General features: G+C 43.2%; 1 protein-coding gene across 2 annotated transcripts; it reads left to right on the top strand.

Annotated features, from left to right (window-relative positions):
• Positions 1 to 846: 846 nt before the first annotated feature.
• Positions 847 to 19,692, top strand: LRP11 (LDL receptor related protein 11). Of its 2 annotated transcripts, none has more exons than XM_085055854.1 (7): positions 847 to 1,484; positions 6,398 to 6,561; positions 9,103 to 9,244; positions 11,293 to 11,418; positions 12,120 to 12,329; positions 17,731 to 17,832; positions 18,106 to 19,692. In XM_085055854.1, exons 1-7 carry the CDS (start codon positions 962 to 964, stop codon positions 18,258 to 18,260), a joined length of 1,422 nt encoding a protein of 473 aa, XP_084911980.1. In that variant the 5' UTR covers positions 847 to 961; the 3' UTR covers positions 18,261 to 19,692. The 2 variants fall into 2 exon arrangements, with proteins under 2 accessions (XP_084911980.1, XP_084911979.1); XM_085055853.1 differs by having other exon boundaries at positions 925 to 1,484; positions 6,401 to 6,561.
• Positions 19,693 to 20,328: the final 636 nt, after the last annotated feature.

Consider the following 20,328-nt stretch of genomic DNA (forward strand, 5'->3'; position numbering starts at 1 on the left):
TGATGAAAAATAACAAAGCAGCTGTTTTGGAGGATTGCTGATTTTCAGGGATAATACTGTTATTAATCTGTGAGGCAGGATCAGCCTTAATTTCATGATAAAACAGAAGTTGTGACAGATGTAAAACTGATTAATTTAATTGGAGACATTTCTCTGAAACTCATTCAGCAAAGACTTCAAAATCTTGCACAGGGAGTTCTTCACCACTGTTTTGGGTGGTTAAGATCCCATCCAGGTTTTTTTTTTGCTAAAAGTCAAGAGGTCACAGCTTTGTGCATTACGTTATTGACTACTGAGCTTTTTTTTTTTTTTCAGTTTTTAATCTCTGAACAGAAATGCCATGCCTGGGATGGAGTCCTCCACAATTTCCTTTTGGTTGGTTAGTTTGTTTGTTTGCATGCTTGCTTGTTTCCACAGGTTCACAGAACTGCCAGAAGTTTCATTGAGCCCTGCCCAACCCCGATTATTTGCAGGTGTCATTTCACCATGTGGACGGATAGAATTGTAGAATCACAGAATGTTAAGGGCTTCCACAGAATGGAAGGGACCTTAAAGATCATCTAATCCCATGGGCAGGGACACCTTCGACTAGACCAGGCTGTGCAAGGCCGTATCCAATCTGGCCTTGAACATTTCCAGGGATGGGCCATCCGCAGCTTCTCTGGGCAACCTTTTTCAGTGTCTCATCACCCTCACAGTAAAGAATTTCTTTCCAATGCACAGCCTAAAATTCCCCTCTCTCCGTGTGACCCCCTTACCCGTTCTCCTATCACCGCGGCTCCCGGCGGCAGTCCCTCAGCGGGGCGGTCCCGGGGCGGGGCCCGCCGGAGCTGTTCGGGCGGCGGGTGCTGAGCGCGGCCGCTCCGCCTGGTGCAGCCGGGCGGGGCCGGCGCCTCCCCGCGCCGCGCTCGCTGGGGTGCCCCGGGGGGAGCCTCTCCCGCCGCCGCCGCCGCCCGGGGCCATGGCGGCGCTGGTGCTGCTGCTGCTGGCGGCGCTCGCCGGGCGGGCCGTGCTGCCGGGCGGGCGCTGCGCGGCGCCGCTGCCCGACCTGCGCTCGCAGATCTCGGGCGTGGAGACGCTGCTGGAGGAGTTCCGCCGGCAGCTGCAGCAGGAGGAGCCGGGACCGCCGGCGACGGCGAGCGGCGGAGGGGGCGGCGGGGAGCGGTGCGGCGGAAGCGGCGGCTTCTCCGCCAGGCCCGACTCCATCATCCGCACTAAGGACTCCATCGCGGCCGGCGCCACCTTCCTGCGGGCGCCCGCCGCCGTGTCGGGCTGGCGGCAGTGCCTGGACGCCTGCTGCGCCGAGCCGCGCTGCACGCTAGCCGTGGTGCAGGGGCCCTCCCGCCCGCGGGGCACGGCGGCCGAGCCGGGCTGCTACCTCTTCGACTGCACGCACCGCGGCCGCCCCGTGTGCCGCTTCGCCCCGCACCGCGGCTACAGCTCCTACAGCCGCCGGACCGCCGGCGTGGCCCCGCCGCCCACGGGTAAGCGGCTTGCGCGGGGGGAAGGCGGCGGGGAGATGGCGGCGGGCTGCGCTCGGCGCGGGGGCGGCAGGGCCGCGGAGTGCCGCCGGCGGGGAGCGCGCCGTCCGTGCGGCATTCCCAGCGCCGGCAGCCCGCAACCGGGCCGGGAGGCGTCGGCGAGGGCAGCACGGGGCCAGGAGAGCCGGGCTGCCCCCAGCGTTGGGCCGTTCAGCGGGGCTCTCTGGTCCGGGAGAGGCGGCCTGGCTGTGCCCGAGGGAACCTTACCGACGAGTATAAATACCTGAAGGGGAGAGGGGGTGCCAAGGGGATGTTTCCACACTCTTCCTGGTAGTGCCGAGCAATAGGACAAGAGGCAACGGGCAGAAGCTGATGCACGGGAAATTCCGCCTGAATATGAGGAAGGGCTTTTTAACTGTGCGGGTAACCATGCACTGGCACAGATTGCCTAAAGAGACTGTTGATTCTTCCTCACTGGAGATATTCAAGAACCATCTGGATGCAATCCTGGTCCATGTGCTCTGTGACAGCCTTTCTTGAGCAGGGAGGATGAACCAGATGACCCACTGAGGGCCCTTCTGACTGAGCAATTCTGTAAGGGTGTGAGGACTTTGGGGGTGTTTGGGCTTGGGGAAACCCATCCCTCAACCCGTCTGCCCCTGCAGAGCTCTCAGGGGGCATTATGCCAGCCGTCTGGTGGCTGGGAGCCAGACAGTGGGATGTGCAGGTTCACCAGCCCCACACTTCCAGAGAAGTCCTGGCTTTTCGGGGGCTGTGCTCGTTGGGGACCTTGGAAAGCATGAAGTGCTGGTCCCAGCTATGCCAGAACCTGGTGCACAACCTGAGAGCAAGCACATGCCCTTCTTACTGGGTGTACAGTCCAAATGTTATTGTGTAAGACAGCTTCTTTCTCACTTTATTCAAGATTTTTCCAGCTTAAGAATTTGAGAGCTAGACTAAACAAGACAGGGATACATCACCAGTAGTCCAGAGGCAGCATGGACATTCTCTGGAAATTAGGCCACATCAAAAGCAGCACTTTGTTCAAATCTAAAGCATATTTAAGAACAACATAAATCCAGAGCAAGCAGCTGTAGATGAAAATAAATCTGTATTTCTAAATTTGGAGTCTGTTTCCTAGCACCTGATTCAAAGAATTTACTTGCCTCCCCCAACCTCCTGTTGGTAAACAGTCTTGTCTTAGCTAATTTTGACTTAATTTCATTACCTCTGTGGACAATACTTTCCTAAATGTCATCTGCATCTTAGCCAGCGATAGATCTCATCTGAAGTAAATTAGTCACTGCATGCAACAGGAAGAAGACCTGGTGTTGGTGTGGATGAAAACTGTGCCCAGATGTGCCTGCTTTTACTGCTCCCTTGTCAGGGAAGACCTCATGCTTCATGTTCATCCAGTCCTGCATATTTCATGAGGATGTCAATGGGAATCCCCTGGAAATACGAGAGAGCAGGGGTTCAATTTGTGTAGAGGCATTATGATGCCTAAATATTTTTTGCAAAGGGCATGGGCAGGTAAATTGGAGAGCTATAGGGGGAATCTTATGGCAATAGAGATGAGGCAAGCTTAAGGTACCAGAAAAACCCAAGGTATGACTTTGACATTTTCAATAGGAGAAGTATTAGTTCCACAGCATTATTTTTGTAGCAACTTAAGGGTAACTGTGTTTCATAAGCCTGTATGCGCTTGCATGGTGGAAGGCTTAAGATGAGATTTTACACCAAAGTCACGCAGAATTAGGTTACAGATTGAACTGCCTTAATTCTGTTAAAACCTGGGACTAACATAGGGTGCAGTTATGGCACAATATAAACAATGCTGTTGTACAAATGATACTCTACCTATTAGAAATCTTGAATTTCTTGAATTCCTTGAGTTCATGAATTCTGGAGTTGTTAAATGCTTTGCCACTTTGGCAGCTTTTGTGACTATCAGCACTAGGCTTGCAAGACAATTTCAATTCCTAGCCTGCAAATTGCTCTGTGTCCTGTTGGTTTTATTTAAAAGTCTGCCTTGTGGGTGATGGTGGTACTGGAAACAAGGGATTATGATTTCTTAATGCAATTACACTGGAGCTGAAGCAAAGCTGCAAAGGAGAATGAACTTTTATTCAAACATCTGTCAGCTGTGACATAGACTAGGAGAGATAAAATTAAGGTTGAATTGTTTTGCTCTGATATTTTGTTACCACTGCATTCTTGAATTACATTGAAAAAATCATATGGACAACAGGATGATGAAGGCACTTCTCTTTTGCTTTCTATCACCCCATGAATGAGTTTAGGAAGCTTAGGAAAGAACTTTTGATTTCAAGATTTTCTTCTGTGAGGGGATCACATTTTAGCTGTTACTTTTTTTCCTTTCAGAGTACTTTGGTGTTGAGTCTTCTGCTGTTTTCTGTCTGCTAATACAATATATTTACCCATAGATGTGGTACTCATAATTCCAAAATATTTTTGATCATTAGGATACAGTGATCTTTAAGATCACTAGTGATGAGCAATGGGAGGATCCAACATCAAGGTAAACTAATACCCAACACATTCAGGAGCTGGCAGTGAAATAACCTTTTATAACAAAGCCTTCATTCAGATAACTAGCTGGAAGCTTCATTATTGGCAGGACAAGTCTGTATAAACAATGGAGGAAGCAGAATAAATAAAAAGCAGAATTTTAAAAAGCCTATTGTGTCCCCCAACAAAGAGAAAGGCAATGCACTCCTTTTCTCAGAAAGGAGCCAGCTCCAACATCTCAGAGTGTTGACCTGGTATATCAGCTCCATACTGCTTATTTACATTCAACCTAAATGCAAGTTAAAAACAGAAGCTGAGAGATGCCTTCTGAGCTTGATTTTTCTGCTGACCTGTGGCTGATAGTGCTTTACTCCGGTGAGTGGTGGGTGTAAGTGGCTCCTGACTGTGCCTCCTTGGGTGTTTTATGCTGACTTCTCATTCCCCAGATTTGGAGGTTTTTCACTTGGTAAGAACCCTGTATTCCATTGCTTAAAGCTTTGCTGTGGAAAAAGAATCATCAGCTCAATAAGCTGTCTCCTCCCATGCCATGTGTCTCCATCAGGCCAAATTTTCCTTTCTGCCATGGATTTGCCTTTCTGAAGGTGATCTGATGGCTTACAAGCAAAGGGTGGTGCCTCCACCCTTTGGGACCAGAGGTCTGTGTGGTCCCTCACTCATCATGAACAAAGGGCTGGCATGAATTTTTGTGACTGACTCAATGTGAAGTGGTCCTTCTTTTGCAACTCATGCTGCTAGAGTATAAAGTTGGTCCAGGAAGAGAGTATCCTTATTGCTTAGGGGAAGTGGGGCTTGTCTCTGCCCCAGCAGGGCATTGATCAAGGCATTAAAATCAGACAGGTGACCTGAAACCTTTCCAAGGTAGAAGACTGGGCTGTGCTGTTTGAGACCCAGGTCAGTCTCTTTTTGACAGTTATTTGTAAAATAAATAATTGTGTGAAGACTGTACATAACTCATTTATACCAAATAAAATTTGCCCTATCACCATAATGATGGTGTTCATTAACAATGAGTTTGGGAGGGGTTTTTGCACCTGGTTGTTTCTTTTTAACCAAAGTTGTGTTTGAGAAGCGAGTGTACACAAATTAGGCAAATCTTCCTGTGCCAACTGGATGAGCAAGAACTGTTTCATACTTTCTAATATTAGACCCTGTTTTCAGTTGTTTTTTATGCTATCCTAAATTTAGGCATTTCCCTTGAAATTTTCCATGCCTTACCAACTACTGACAAAAACAAGAAATAAGACTTTTACTGTTCAGTCAGAGATAAACAATTGTCCCACTGCTCCCATGAGCTTCATAACTTCGAGCAAGTTCTTGATACTGTTGAAGAGCACATGAAAAGAAGATTCCCTACACTGATGGGAAAGCACCTTTCCTTGTACAGCTCTGCCCACACCCAGTGAAGTTACAACCTTGTCTTCCTTAATTGCATTTCTGAGCATAACATTAACATCCTTTACAGAGTATGCTTTGCAGAGGTTGGAGAGCAGAGAGCACCCTGGCACTTCAGGGTGACCAGAGGAGGAGTGAAACTTGAGTGGGGAACTGCAGAAAGATACAATCTTGTGGCTAAAGTTGTCAAATACTGACTTACAGAACCAGATTTTATCCCTTTCTCTTCCCTGCACTGCATGAAGGTTATAGAACAAATGACTTCAACTACTTCTGACAGGCTGTCACTTAACAGATCATGACTTTTGTTAGTTTAACCTGAAAACTTGCAGTTTGATTGGCAAAAGTACTTAGTACTCACAATTTTAATCAATAAGGGCTGTACTTTGAATGCAGCAAAATGCTAAAAATCCTAAATATTCTGAAAATCAAGCTTTGAATATCTTAAATGAGGCATTAAAATTTGGTGGTCGTTTCTGATGATTTTCAACCTTCATGTACACCGCTTTATCAGTGTGCCAGCTTATGCCAAATAAGTCTTTCATTCCTGTAATGATGTATTATAAATAGAGACAAGAAGCCTATTCAATTATGCAGAGTACTATAAAAGGTATAAAAAAGGTGCTGTAACTGCCATCCCTATGTAAGTCATGTTTAAACCTACTTTCCTTAGTTCAGATTAAAAAAGTACACTGATGCTAACAATCCTGTTTTTTATATTGCTGAAATATCCCGGTACCTAGAGAGGTCTTCTATGCCATGTGCTTCTAGGGTAGCAGCTAATTCCTGAAGACATCAATTATAGGACAATTAACTAAAATTGAACAAAAGGTGCACTAATGAACATGTCCCTCTTTCAGGAAGTTGCGTGCTGGTGAAACAATGCCTTAACCATGTAAAAAGTGTGTTTCATATAAATAATTACTCAGCCTCTCCTGATAAATAACTGATCTTCTCTTTGTTTATTGAAGAAGAAGAGTATGATGAGCCTCCACAGTGTAAGGCAGGACAAGACATTGTGCTGCAGTCACCTGTGGACTGGGTGCTTTTGGACGGCCGAGAAAGTTCCGATGACCATGGAATTGTGCACTACGAGTGGACACTGCTGCAGGGCGACTCATCGGTTGAAATGCAGGTACATGTGCAGTCCCACACGTGGCCTTTTGGATTGTTGTGTTCAAGTTTATAGTGTACAGCTAAAAATATTACATATGTTCAAATCTGTCTACCAGGCACCAAAATTGAGATGCCTGTACAATTCAAGCATTTATTTCAGAGAAATGTAAAGCAGCCCAGGTTGGAAGGCAGCTCTAAAAATCATCTGGTCCATCCAACTGTTTGTGGAACAAGGAGCCTCAATGAGATTATCTTCTCTGTCCAATCACATCTTGAAGACCTCCAGTGAAGGAGACTTTGCCATGTCTCTGTGGAGTTTGTTCCAGTGATTATTTCTAGTGGCTTACACAGTTAATCTCTGTCCTGGGTAGCATGGCACAGCTAGCAGCAAACAAGTAGATGATAATACTCTACTGTATTTGAGCTCTGCTTTGTTTGTACTCACTGCACTTGGTTTTCAGCTTCTGTCACCCCAGTTGGAGACCCCTCAGTAATTCAGTTGCTAAAAACAATAAGATATTTCCACCAACAGTTTCCTGTCAGTGCATATGGAGAAGATAAAAAGAAAGGTGTGATGTAGACCCTATGAGATATTTTAGCCATACATTTTCTGCTGCCCTTTTGTTTCAATTCAAAATTAACCATCAAGAGAGGGATTCTTCATATTAGCCTGCTTTGTGAATGCTCTAGGATCAGCAGAAAAGCAAAGAAAAAGTTCTCAAATCCACAGACTCTGCTCATAGTCTGTTCACAGCCCACAATATCTGGGGCACACTGGGAACTCTGCCTAGAGCAGGAAGGATATGTAAAGGTGAGAGAGTGTGAACCAAAATGAAGCTCTAAGAATACTTGCTAGATACCATCTAGATAAAATGAACACTATATTATCAAAGACTTGCTAATGTGATACCTTTCAGCATGATTTTCTTTAAAGAGTAATGAAATACTTCTTAAATTAATCTGTGATTTAGTAACATAGAGTAAGACAAAAATTGAAATTTAATTTTAAAAATTAAAGTTTATATTTTTAATATTACTCAAAGTCACTCCATAAAATAGAAACTAGTCTTAGATCCATTTAAACTTGCAAAATTCACATTAACCTTGGTGGCTTCTTTGTATTTGTTAACAGAAAATGAATTTGACACACATTTATGCTTAAATAGATACTTTTCCATTGTGTTCAAATGAGCAGGGATTTCTCCTACAGATATGTACCCTTGTGATTAGCCATGATAATTTAAATTTTAGTGTTGAGTTAATAACTGTGATTTTTTTTTATGCATTCTTCAGTTGATGTCTTTAGTGCTTTGGTTACTGCCCTGAAGTTACTGGATTTCATGTCATTTATTGTTTGAGAATAATGTATGAATCCATAGCTACAAGGGAGAATGGGAGTGTGTTTTAATAAGATAAAAGGCAGCTGTTGCATTGTTCTTATGTACCAAAGAATAAATAGATGGCAGAGAAGGGGGAAGGACTGCTATACAGAGATCTTATCATATTGTGGAAAGAAGCCATTTTTTTTCTGTTGTGACTGATTATTGCTTTTTAGATAATTTGCTTCTCGTTGCTACCTCCACACTGTAGCTGCACAGCTCCTGGACACTTACAGACAATAACGGGTTGGGATTTTTTAAAATGCTGGTTATCTGGAAATTTACTGTCTATTTTGAGCCGAAGTTTCTGTGAAAGCAGATACAGGCAAGCATTCTTCAGGGCAGGATGAAGATGAAAAGGAAATCACAGAGGTCACCAGGAGAAGTGGTGGCATATTGGGAAGTCAATGAAATTTCTCTGGCTCTGCACTGGGAAGAGACTTGGACTCCATGACTCATGAGTTTTAAATACCACATTTGCTCTCCCAGCAGTCATAGTGAACAACAGCAGGTGTTTTTTAGAGCATAATAATTTCTTTAATACACTAAAGAATAAAATTCTAAGGGGTCATACACTCCATCAGGAGGTAATCAACTGTATGATTGCAGATAACTGAGTGCATTCATGTAAATAGAAAAGGAAAGAAATTTCAGCTAGGAAATTTTCTCACTGAGAGAAAAAATGTGTGTATCAATACACTCCGCTAAATTGGTAGGTCTAGGACTCTCTTATCATATTAATCAAAAATTCCTGTTCTCTTTCAGGCATGAAAAGTAATTTCTGTGGATCCATACTATATCTATATCAATAGTATATTGTCTACACTCTAACTTGATAGAGAGCAAAAGCCAGTATTTTACTGCTTATCCTCTAAAATTACATTTCTAATTACTCAAAAGTTGAGTTAAATGTGTGAGTCCATTTGTTCTCCAGTGCTGAGATCCACACCTCCAGGTAACTGAGTGTACCATGAAAAACAATACCTAAATGTTACGTGTGGATTTTTTTATAAATGGATGTAAAGAAGAGATCAAATATTACATGCTGAAATACATGCTTGACTAGACTGGCCAAACTTCAGAGAAGTATTTAATCTGCATGATAAGCTCCTTACTCCTAGAAGGTTATGGGTGGATCCTTTGTACCAATAAGGTTTTTTTTACTGTGTGTCTTTACTCAGGTACCCCAACCAGGAACACTGAAGCTGTCCCACATTCAGGAAGGAGGGTATATTTTCCAGCTGACTGTGACAGACACTGCAGGACAGCGGAGCTCTGACAACGTCACTGTAACCGTTCTGCCAATGGTTCATTCTGCAGCAGGTGAGAAAATGACTGGAGCTGTTGCCTTTGTGACACCAGGGTAAGGTATTCACAGCAGAGCAAGGGTCTTGATAGAGGCAAAAATGTTATTCTCCATTTCCAGTGTTTTATTTTGCCCATGTTCATTACATAATGACATCTCTTTCAGCTTTGAATAACTCTTTCAAAGTGAGGAAACAAGCAAGCATCACATGTATCTTAGAGCAATAATACTTTCAGGCACTGAGTATTTGTCCTTCTATTGCTAAGAAACATGCAGGGTTGGAAAAGTGAAATACTGCCATAGGTATCAGGTGCATTGTAACTGTCAGATTGGTGGGCAACATGACAGGGCTTGTGCTATAGGGAAGACCCAGTTAAAATTACCTACTAGTGTTTTTGAGGCAGACTAATAATAATACTGACCTGCATCTGTAGTCTAAAAGTTGGCATGGTTTTTTGTTTTCATGCATTTAAGTTTTTCTGTCTGATGGTTGTTATTGAAGCCTTATGCTACTGGGGAGACTGAAACTGGAATTGACCCATCATTTTTAAACTCTGAGCTTCAGAAACATGTAAAAACCATAAAAGGTAGAAAGTAATTTAGATTTCAGTGGCTGTCAGTCCTGCTTTTAAATGTAATAAATTCTACTTACATTGTAATTAACAAGGTGCCAGCACAGATCTGCTGCTCTGGAGCAAAGTAAAAATTAAATAGCATTATAACCATGTTCAACACAACCAGTGAAAATCTTGCTCTGCACCAGCACAATATCTCTATGTGAGAGGGTAGTCCCTGTGGCAATTAGCTGGTATTACAAAAAATCTGCTTAATAATGCCTGTGTTCCAGTAATGGATGATAGAGTTGTGTTCATTAATGTTTAATTCAGCTAAGCAGCCAGAGAGGTTTGCTGGTTTGTTTACTTGCTGCTGTGGGTATCTGGGGTATCTTTTGTATGGAGTACATAGGGGATTTGCTGTCTTTTGAATTTTTTTTAATTCCCCAGCTATGTTAGCAATTCAAGTGCTACTGATACAGCTAAACCAGTTCCTGATGCCTTAATACATGCAAGATCTGTGCTATTACTAGTGCTGAAGTTGAGGAGATGCATTTTCAGATTTTAGGGGCTTTTAACAGTCCATATTCCTGGCATCTTTCCATTAGTGTGGTGCAGCGTTTGGTGCACAGCAGGATCACAAACAAAGGCTGTGACTCCCTTATGCAAATCCATTTGCTCCTATGACACTAATTAAGCACTGAACTTGATGATGCTTTACAAAGTGATGAACTACACTGTTGTTGGAGAGACAAAAGCAAGGATGTACATGGTTCATAATTACAGGATCAGAAAGGGTTTCAGGAAAGCTTTGAGTGGGCAAAAGGGAGTATCTACGGATACTCTCCATTTCCAGGGGAATCTAAATATTAGGCAGCAGTCAGTTCTTTCTGGTGAAAGTCACCTGTGAGAATTTGATTTAGTCCTGTTCTGGTTTGTGCTGTACTGAAGTCACTGGATTGGTGATGTCAATAAATGATGAGCATTCTTTAAGTATTTTAATTAGGTTGCAGAAAACATGTCATAAAAGATCCCATATAGTCCATATGTGTTCGTGTAAAACAACATATTGTCAGAAATAGAGAATGAATATGTAGTAGGAATTACGTGTTGGAGGGATGCAGTAACAGCCACAGAGATTTCATTTATTTTTAGGACTGTCCTGCATCTTTTAAGCCTGGGAAGATCTTTCAGCATAGGCCAGCAGAATTTAAAGCACTGTAAGGGTGCTGCACAAGTTGTAAGGTGCATCAGCCTCCAGGTTGAGTATTCCTGTAGTAAAGAGATTACCAGGTTAATGATGAACATGCCAGGAGCAGCTATTACCTTTATTAGCTTCTGTGTTGATATGACATCACACAGCTGAGTCTGGACTTTCTTTGACCTTGTCCATGGTGCTTCTTGACGTAGCGTGGTTTTGCTTTTTCCTCAGTGCTGCAGATTTTAGTCACTGACTCAGTATTTACTGCTTGGACTTCTCTTTTGGTAATTTGGGACTTTTTTCTCAACAGCCTGTGTTGGGGTTTGCTCTCGCTACCAGTTTATCTGCGATGATGGCTGCTGCATTGACATCACGTTTGCCTGTGATGGTGTGAGACAGTGTCCTGATGGGTCAGACGAGACTTTCTGCCAGAATCGTAAGTGTGCCAGGCCACAGTGGTAGATTATGAAAGTAACTACAGCCTGAATGACCAAAGAGGGATGATGCCACTTCGATGGACTCTCTCCTTGTAAGCAAGTAGTTTGCTCCCAGCCTTTCACTTGAATTAGAACATGGGAAAGCTTAGTATCTACATACAACAGGTGCTCAGAAATTTTCTTCAAAGCATATTAAAACTGTCAAAGGTCCCTAAGTGACAGATTTTGTGTTCAGCATTTAAAAGATCAGTTTTTCACTTGCATGATGATTCTGGAACCCTGGTCTCTCTCTGAAAGGCTGTCTCAGAGGTAACCTTCACAGTGCTGTTACACACCTTGCAAGAATGTGAAACGTTGTGAGCATGCAGGAGAGCCAGTTGATTCACCATCATCCTGCTTCCTTTTGTTAGTCATCCCTCAGCATGTGCCCATGCCCAGCTAAGTGAACAAAAACCATCAGAGGGTGAATGGGCAAAATGTCTAACCACTCTTTCATTATATTTTAGTTGCTGGAGTTCACTGTAGGAGTCATGAGTGTACTCTTTTGAGCTATTGTTAGGTATCTGTGACTCACATTTCATCATATGTGTGAACCTGAGGAAGTTGGGTACTCTGCCTCAAGGCCCATATTGGAGAGTCTTCCTTAAGAATACTTCCATTCCTTTCAAAGTTGTACAAAAATTTTTGTTTCTGTTAACAGTCAGCTCAGGTCGGAAGACAGTGACACATGCAGCTCTTGGCACTACCCAGCAAAGGACTGCAGGACTGATGGAAAACACAGAGGAAAACTCTGCAGAAAACACCCTGAAAGCCACTGCCAGAAATCAACCACTTCTCTCAGTGGATGCAGACATGTCTAACCATTCGCTTTCTCAGGGACCAAAGAAACAAATTAGTGGATTTGTGCCAGGTAAGAATTGAATCAGTTCCAATAAATCATTCTCCTTAAAGAAAGAAAGTGTCTTGCACCTTAAATTTAATTTGCCTTTTGGTACCTGGCTAAGAGGAGAAAAAATTCAAATGTAAAAAAAATACAAAAGAAACCTGTAATAATGAAGCATTTAGTAGGTTTTGATTTATTATTGTCAAGTCTGGTTTTACTAGGTGCAAAAAGAAAGTTAAAATGTAGGAATGCTAGGAAAATAATACAGTCTAAGGAACAAAATGTGCAGTGAACTAAATACAAATTCTGCCACAGGTTCAGCTGTGTAGGCTGATGTATTAAGGCTCTTTAGATCTGTTGGGGAGTACTTCAGGAGAACATAATAAACTACTGTTCAACTTGGGTGAGAGTTACTGCTTTTCTCCTGGTGCTATTACTTCTTTTTTTTTTTTTTCCCTAAATCAATATCTTTACTAATATGGGCATTTTTTTCTTCCCCTGAACTCTGTCTCCAGGGCAGGAGAAGTCTTTCATCACTATAGAAAAGTCCCAGGCTTCGGTAACCTCAGGTGTCCATGTACAGGTCCCCAGTATTGTTCTGCATAGTGGCTGCAAGCCTGTAGTGAGTCATCCTGTGATGTTACAGGCAGAGTCCCCAGCCCTGGCCTTGGTAAAGCTCCAGAAGCTGCAGTGAAATTGATGTGTCTTCTAAGGTTCATGCTGATGAATTACAATGATCTGAAATGGCAATTATATGAAAGAAAAACTGTGTGCACAGAGCCTAAAATCAGTACAAACCCCCTATTTTTATTTCTTCGTGGTTTGTACTGATTCATGTGCCCCAAGACACAGCTATTTATAACCAGCTTTATTTTCCAGTCACAATACAGGAGTGCTCAGTGCCCTCTGCTGCCGACTCTGGCAAAGGGCACTGCCCTAGCTGGCACCTTGGATGTTTCTTCAGGTGCTTGTACTTCATCTGTGGATTGCTGGGGGAGTGAAAACTCTGCAAAGGGAACACTCTGTAAACACTCTGCAAAAGGAGTGAAAACAATATTCTCAAGAATTTGATGGCCTCGGTGAATATGTAGGAACTGACAGCAAAATCCTGTCTCAAATGTTTTCCCCTTTTCTGGCAGTATAGGTGACATCAGTGCTCCTCATTGGAGTGACTAAAATTCTGAAGTCTGCTTCAAACCCTTCTCACTCACATAGTCCTGAGTGACCCCTGATATGGGGCCACCCAAATTAAGCATCAAACTTCCAGAGGGCTTTGCAGGCTCCAGTGGAAAGTAAGCTGCTAAGTCAGTCTGAAAATCTACTTGGCTTGTGAATCCAGGTGTAAAACCATACCTGAGATAACCAACCTCAGCAACTGATAATTAGGGGTTATAGTTGGAAGTACAATGTAAAAGCACTTTTGCATAATCATTTTCTGTTTTTACCAGTTGCACAGTAACTTACTTGCACCAGTTTTACTCAAGAGGTAGCCTTTTGCACAGCACTAGACAAGCAGAGAAAAAGATTCTTATAAAACTAAAGAAGTGTGATGAGGCTTCAGTGGTTAGTGTACTACCAGTACCTGTTGTAGTCTTCTAATTTTCAACAGGCAAGATTTCAAGCTGTTTTAATTCTTTCAGGTTTAATATTACTCTTTTGACAACGCTCAGTCAAAATTTAATTTTAGATGCATAATAATTTCCTTGTGGAATAGAAGGATCCAGTCTTTACTGACCCAGGAGCCCAATACTTGTAACCAAAAAGAGCAGCAAACAGCTCAGTGAGGTTTAAAATTGCCTATAGATCAATTCCAATGAGGGTGCATGGGGTGGGACAGGAGGGGGTGCTAGGTACATGCTAGGTACATGGGCCCAAAGGGCAATTTCCAAAAACTGCTCTGCCAAAACCTGCTCTGAGCTGCTGTCTTCTCCTGCAGACACCTAAAATTCATAGGAGTGCCATGCTGTGCATTAATGATTCACAGAGGTCCAGAGAGGCTCAAGTCCTGTCTCACTGGCAAGCACCACAGTCTTGATGGAGTTGAGGAGACAAGCATCTAACCTATTCCTAAAAATCCACCCAGATCCATTAATTAGACTTCTCCCCATCACTGCCATCTCAAGAAGGTTACAGACCAAATCTAATAATTATGTGGTACAAAAATGAGAGACACACAAATGCTGGAGCAGCTCCACAAAGCTCATCTGGAAATGTGCCCAAGAGGGCAATAATTTCTAGATGCATTTTTGAGGGGAGGTAAGCACTGAGCAGCAATCATACCAGCAACCTCCAAAGTTCAGCAATTCCACTGGCAGAAATCCTGTTCTGGGAGGGACTGTCTCGTGCTGCTGGTGCCAAAGTGGAACCTCTGCCTCTGAGTCACTGAAAAGGTCTTTGTTGGATCAAGGCAATCGTGTTCTTGTTGGCCTGGAGTTGACATTGCAAACATTCAAGCTTCTTACATACTATTTAACATAAATTTTGAAAATAAGCTTTAGTGGTTTTAACGTCAATATGGTGAAAAGCTGTCTACTAAAGATACATATTAGGTGATATGGCTTTACAGTGGCAGCACAGGTTCCAGCTTTTTACTTGCAAGTGCTCCATTCAGGACTACATTTGTCTTAATTCTCAGCTGACAGTTTCAGATCATCATGGAAATACAATCCAGGAAGGAAAATGTGATACTCTTAAATCCAGTGACTGCAAGGCAGAGTAAGAGGTGTTACCTGCTGGAGACAGTATGTGGCATATTCTACGTGGCTGCTAGACTTGATGATTGATACAGGAGCTTTCAGTTGATTTTTAAAGGAGAGAAGCTTTTCCCAAAAAGTTTTGGACTGGGGAGTTGCTTTGTTTTCTTTTTTACATTTGGTTTTTTTCTTAGTGGTGGCTAAAGTACCAGTAAAGACACATCCCTTCTGCTGCTTATCTCTCCATAAACAGCTTTCATCTCTGAGAATTCAACAAAGATGTCTAATAAAGAGACGTCCTTGTCTAATATCGCCATATTTATCTTTCTTCCCAAGGAGTTGGGCTAAGTTGTGATGTTTCAGACTGTGAGATAGTTCCTGGTAGCAGGAATATGAGCTTTCTGCCTATAAGGGTGGTACGAGGGGAACTTTGTTCCAGAATTCATTTTCTCTTAATAGTTTCTCTGTTCCAAATTTCCTTTAACCTTCCTTACCCTTCGTGTTTAGCTCTAACTTTATACAAACTTTCTAAGGATTTACACTAAAGTATGAAAATACGCAAGTCCAAGTTAGGGATCGTTTAAAACTTCTGCCTGATCTAACAGGGGATCTCTTCACCGTAAATAGAAAAAAACCACAATCAACCAAAATAAAACCCAAAAGTCATTCATTGTTGATAATGGGTAAATCTTGTTCTGCACTCCTGCTTTTTCAGTGGAATTCCTCCACAGCAAGGCAAATCCGGGAGACCACCACGTCCAACTTAGAGATAACCCACTCAGACACTCAGGGCACTGAGTCTTCTTCAACACATTCATGGTTTACTTTTGCCCAAGCTGAAAGGCCAAACATTTTCTTTCAAAGTTGGGAGCAAATTTGCTCCCAGGAAGTGGCATTTGATGTCAATGAAGGAGTCCTTCCTCCCTCTCTGCTGACATATCTCCATGGTAAAGTATCCCAGACTGCATCTCCTGCAAATGCCAGCACAGCATTTCTGCATGGCTGCCTCCAAATAGCCCCAGTGTCCTTCTCCTGGGAAGTTCTTAAGCCCAGCTGCATATTCTGGCACTGCTGCACTTGCAGATGAATATAGAAAACACCCAGTAGCAGCACAGCACTCTGGAGTGAGCACTGGGCTGGTTTCTAAGCAGCAGTAGCCAGTAGCAAACAGGGTCATGCAGATGGGTTGAATTCATGAGAAGCCTGAAGATTTGCAATCCCCAGCACAACCAACCCGAGTGTATAAATCACCATAACAGCTCTGCATTCCCCTGGCACAGGGGCTCTGCCTCTCCCAGGCTGCCCGTGCCAGCTGTTGTGCAGTGCTGTTCAGGGCTGGGATTACAACATTTGACTGAGTGCCCAAACCTTAGTCATGTTTTTACTGCAGAGCCACCGACAGCAGTAGCCGTAACCTAGATCTGTAATTTAGGGGAATTGGAAAGGGCTGTAAATTGGAATTTCCTCGGAACAGACTAGAAAATCAAGAGAAAGTGCAAACCAAATTAAACCCATGTAATATGCTTTATGCCAGGCTCCTAAACTTCTTTGGGGAAATTGCTCTTTGTGTTGTAGAGATAACAGATAAGATGTTGAGCAGCATGGACTCTGATAGTCTCTCCAGTCATGTAAGAACAGCCACAAGTGCTAACAAAAACCTAGTGGCTTTACTGAAGGGATTCTACTCCTCTACCCTTCCAAAAATTTCCCACTAAACTTCTCTCCATATTTGCCAAATGTCTTTACAAGCAGTTGACTTAAGTATTAGCTTTACTTAAATGGCAGGGAAACATGTCTAAAGCAGGCATTTAGATGCAGGCTGGAGCAGCTCTTAAGAAGAGCTGATGTCTTTTGGGTCTTTCCAAAACAAAGATAAATATTCATTTAATTTCATTCAGGAAAAACAGAAGCAGAAAACAGCTGCTAGTTTTGGTGTCAGATACATTCAAGTGGTCTTGCACAGCTCTGGTACCATACAGGTATTTTAAGGCCAGTACATTTAGGATTTCTTCAAGCCCACTTTACATGCCAGGACAAAATCAGGAGCCCAACGAGGAGAAGGTCACAGCTTGTTTCTACAGCATTCCTTGCAGGTGAAATTGGTGAAATTGCCAAAATGGCAGGGCAATAAAGCCACAGCCTAGGAGGCTGTGTTCTGCCATAGAGTGGGGACATTAGCATGGATCTCATTACAGTACCAATGAAACAATTTAAGCTTTAATTGGCAATCATGTGCATTTGCTGCTGCCACTGCCAGGGACTCCTTCTGTAGCTCTTCAGAGCTGATGGTGGTGGGTAGGACTTAGACATAGTGCACGTTCCAAGCTAATTGACTTAAACACTTCCTTTACACCCACCACTATATGTAATTCCAGTTACAACATTTAACAGTCATATTCTACAGATCTTGTAGCATAGTGTGTTTCTGCTGGCTCTCTCACAGTTCTGAAGGCTGCCAGCAAATACATCACAGCACAGTCAAAGTGCCCTTGCTTTTGGTTGAAATGCATTGTGGTTTGGGATGCAAAACTGAATTTCTATTTTAGTTTTGGTTTCACATTATTTCAAAAATTCAAGTTGTACAGTTGAAGTCAGAAGTTCTTAAACTGTTCTTTTGTTTGTTTTTTTCCCCGTAGGTATAAGTGCTTCACATTATTTGATTCTAGTGTCTTGTGGATAAGACTTCCTAAATCACTGAACTGCAGTATTCATTTATCTTCCTTGATTTTGTGCAGATAACAGTTCCTCAGGGAAAAGAACAGATGATAAAAATGCAGATGGCATAATAGTGCCAAAGAGAGATCTGCTTGGAGGTGGTCGTCCAGTCCCAGAAACAGGTAAGACCAACCATGTGAATTCATTTTGAATTACATCAGTTTTCCAGTCAGGTGCTATAGGTACAGATGAAATGGTTAAGAATTGAGTCCTGTACTTACATACTCTGAACTGTCCCTAACATGATACTAAAGCTAAGTTTCATAGCGTGAATTGTTCCAATTACTAGCATCTAAGTGATAGTCTAGCTGTATTTTTAAAGAAGAATTTCAGGTTTTCTCTACCAGCTTCTCACTGTGTTAAATAAAATGTAATTTCTCTTAACCTCATTGTAGGTGCTGTGTTACCCTTAGCCTTAGGCTTGGCAATCACTGCTTTGCTGCTGCTTATGGTTGCTTGCAGACTGCGCTTAGTGAAACAGAAGCTTAAAAAAGCTCGACCCATTACATCTGAAGAGTCCGATTACCTCATCAATGGGATGTATCTCTAAACACTGGATTTGGGTCAGTTGTCTTCTTCCTTTCTCCTGTGTCTGTGAATCTCTGCCTCTATAAAAGGACCAAAATCCTTAGTTAATTTTCAAGCATAGAAGAAGCCTACAAGATGAAGAACATTCTCTTCCCTTTCGGTGATAATATAAAAAGTGGGTAGATGTCCTTGCTCAGAAAATAAGAAGTGTTCGGTCTCCAGAGAGTAGCTCCAGTTGATTGTTGTGCAGAAGACACTGCAAGGTGGGGAGACCCCAAACTGGATGCGGGGTGCCCTTGCCCTCCCTGCAGCAGTTGGGCTCTTGGCCAGGGCTGAGTGCACCCCAGGGCCAGGGCACTGGAGCAGCCAAGGCCCTGCAGCCTGGCTGAGGTGTGGGGGAAAGCCTATGCCACCTTGCTCTTCTCAGTGCTGCCACTGCTGTGGGGACCAAGATGGTCCAACCAACGTGTTCTTCACCGTCCAGCAGAGACCAGCTGTGTTCTTTCCACCTGATGCACTGGGAGTATTTTCATTAAAGAATGTGTCTTGCTTTGTTAATTAAAAGCAATTGCTATCTAACCATCAGCTTTTGCAAAGAAAAATGGGATTTAAGGAAAAAAAGCATCTTCTTTTCACTCAGTTTAAACCTCTGTGCTGCTAGCAGAGAGGCATGCTTGCTAAATGCTGAAAGGAAAAAATACGATTTTTCAGCTGATGAGCTTGGACTCCCCAGTGCTCAACAGCAGTTGTGTACTGCTGCCCAAAGAAGCTGTGGATGCCTCATTGCTGGCAGTGTTCAAGGCCAGGCTGGATGGAGCCATGAGCCCTGGTCTAGTGGAACATGTCCCTGCCCATAGCAGGAGGGCTGGAGCTAAATGGTCTTTAAGGTCCTTTCCAACCCAAACTCCTCTGTGATTCTGTGTACAATCCCAGAGCTGGGTCTCTCCCCAGAGCTCAGGGCTTGTTCAGCCTTTTCCACGCCCAGCCTGCCACCCTCTCACAGCGTGAGAACACAGCACACAGCAGTTTCTACCCGAGATGCTGGAGTGTAGGATTCCTGCTGGTTATCCCATAGCTCCCTGCAAAGCTTGAAAGCTTCGGTGATCTGCCCTCACCCCAGAAAAATTCTCATAGAATTAGAGCAAGTAATTGATATGTGTGAGTGAACTGCAGATGTGTTACCAGTAAAATGTGTACAGTACATGTTATATATACATATATATACACACACACTGTGCTGTCTGTCTTGTTTGGCTGTCCAAGGATGTCACATTCCTCATGGGTTCCAATAAAACCAGAGTCAAATGAGGCATGCATTGTTTTGTATGTCGTCTTTTGTATTTCAGTAATTTTGAGTCAGCAAGAATATTGCCATAGTATACAAATAGTTCTTCAAGTTGTTTGTTCTTGATTACTTTATGTAAAATAGCTCTAATAAACCTATTTTATTCTTATATTTATTGCATTGTCTTTAGTTTCAGCTGCCAGCTAAATTTTGTGCTACAAGACTGCATCATGAGAGCAGACAGAAGCACGTTTCTCCTTTCTGTGGAATAAACTTAGAAGAAGCTGTAACATGTATGGTGGGGGGAGTTGTTGAGATACTTGTTTCAGAGAGACAGAGAATGAGAGGGCATCTACCTGCATGACCTGTCTCTGGAGCAGTGCTTGCTGAGCAGGACAGCAGTCACACAGCTGGCTGTGCCAGCCACTCAGGGAGTCTGGTTGCCAGTGCTCCTTGCTCAGAGCCCTCGTGCCACAGGAGGTAAAGTCTGGTTGTTTGTACTTCTGTGTCACAGTGGGTCCAGGAGACCATCTGCTGATGCTGCCCATTTCCAGTGTGGGAATATGGCCTTTCTTCCATCCCAGCACACAACAGACATGGCAAATAGCACAAGACTCAAAAGACCACATTTTAAATACAGCCTTCTAGAAAAGACTCACTGCCCATCTGGTTAGGGTATTGTTTTCATCACTGAAATTTGCATTAGGTTTTAATTAAATACCTAAATGTCGTTCACCACCTTTCCAAAGCAGCAAGAAAAGCAGCCTTTTCTCACTGTGCCCACTGTGCTCCAATTACCAAAGCC

Source organism: Lichenostomus cassidix, chromosome 3, assembly GCF_008360975.1.
Source record: "Lichenostomus cassidix isolate B80296 chromosome 3, HeHo_3.0, whole genome shotgun sequence".
Lineage (NCBI taxonomy): Eukaryota > Metazoa > Chordata > Aves > Passeriformes > Meliphagidae > Lichenostomus > Lichenostomus cassidix.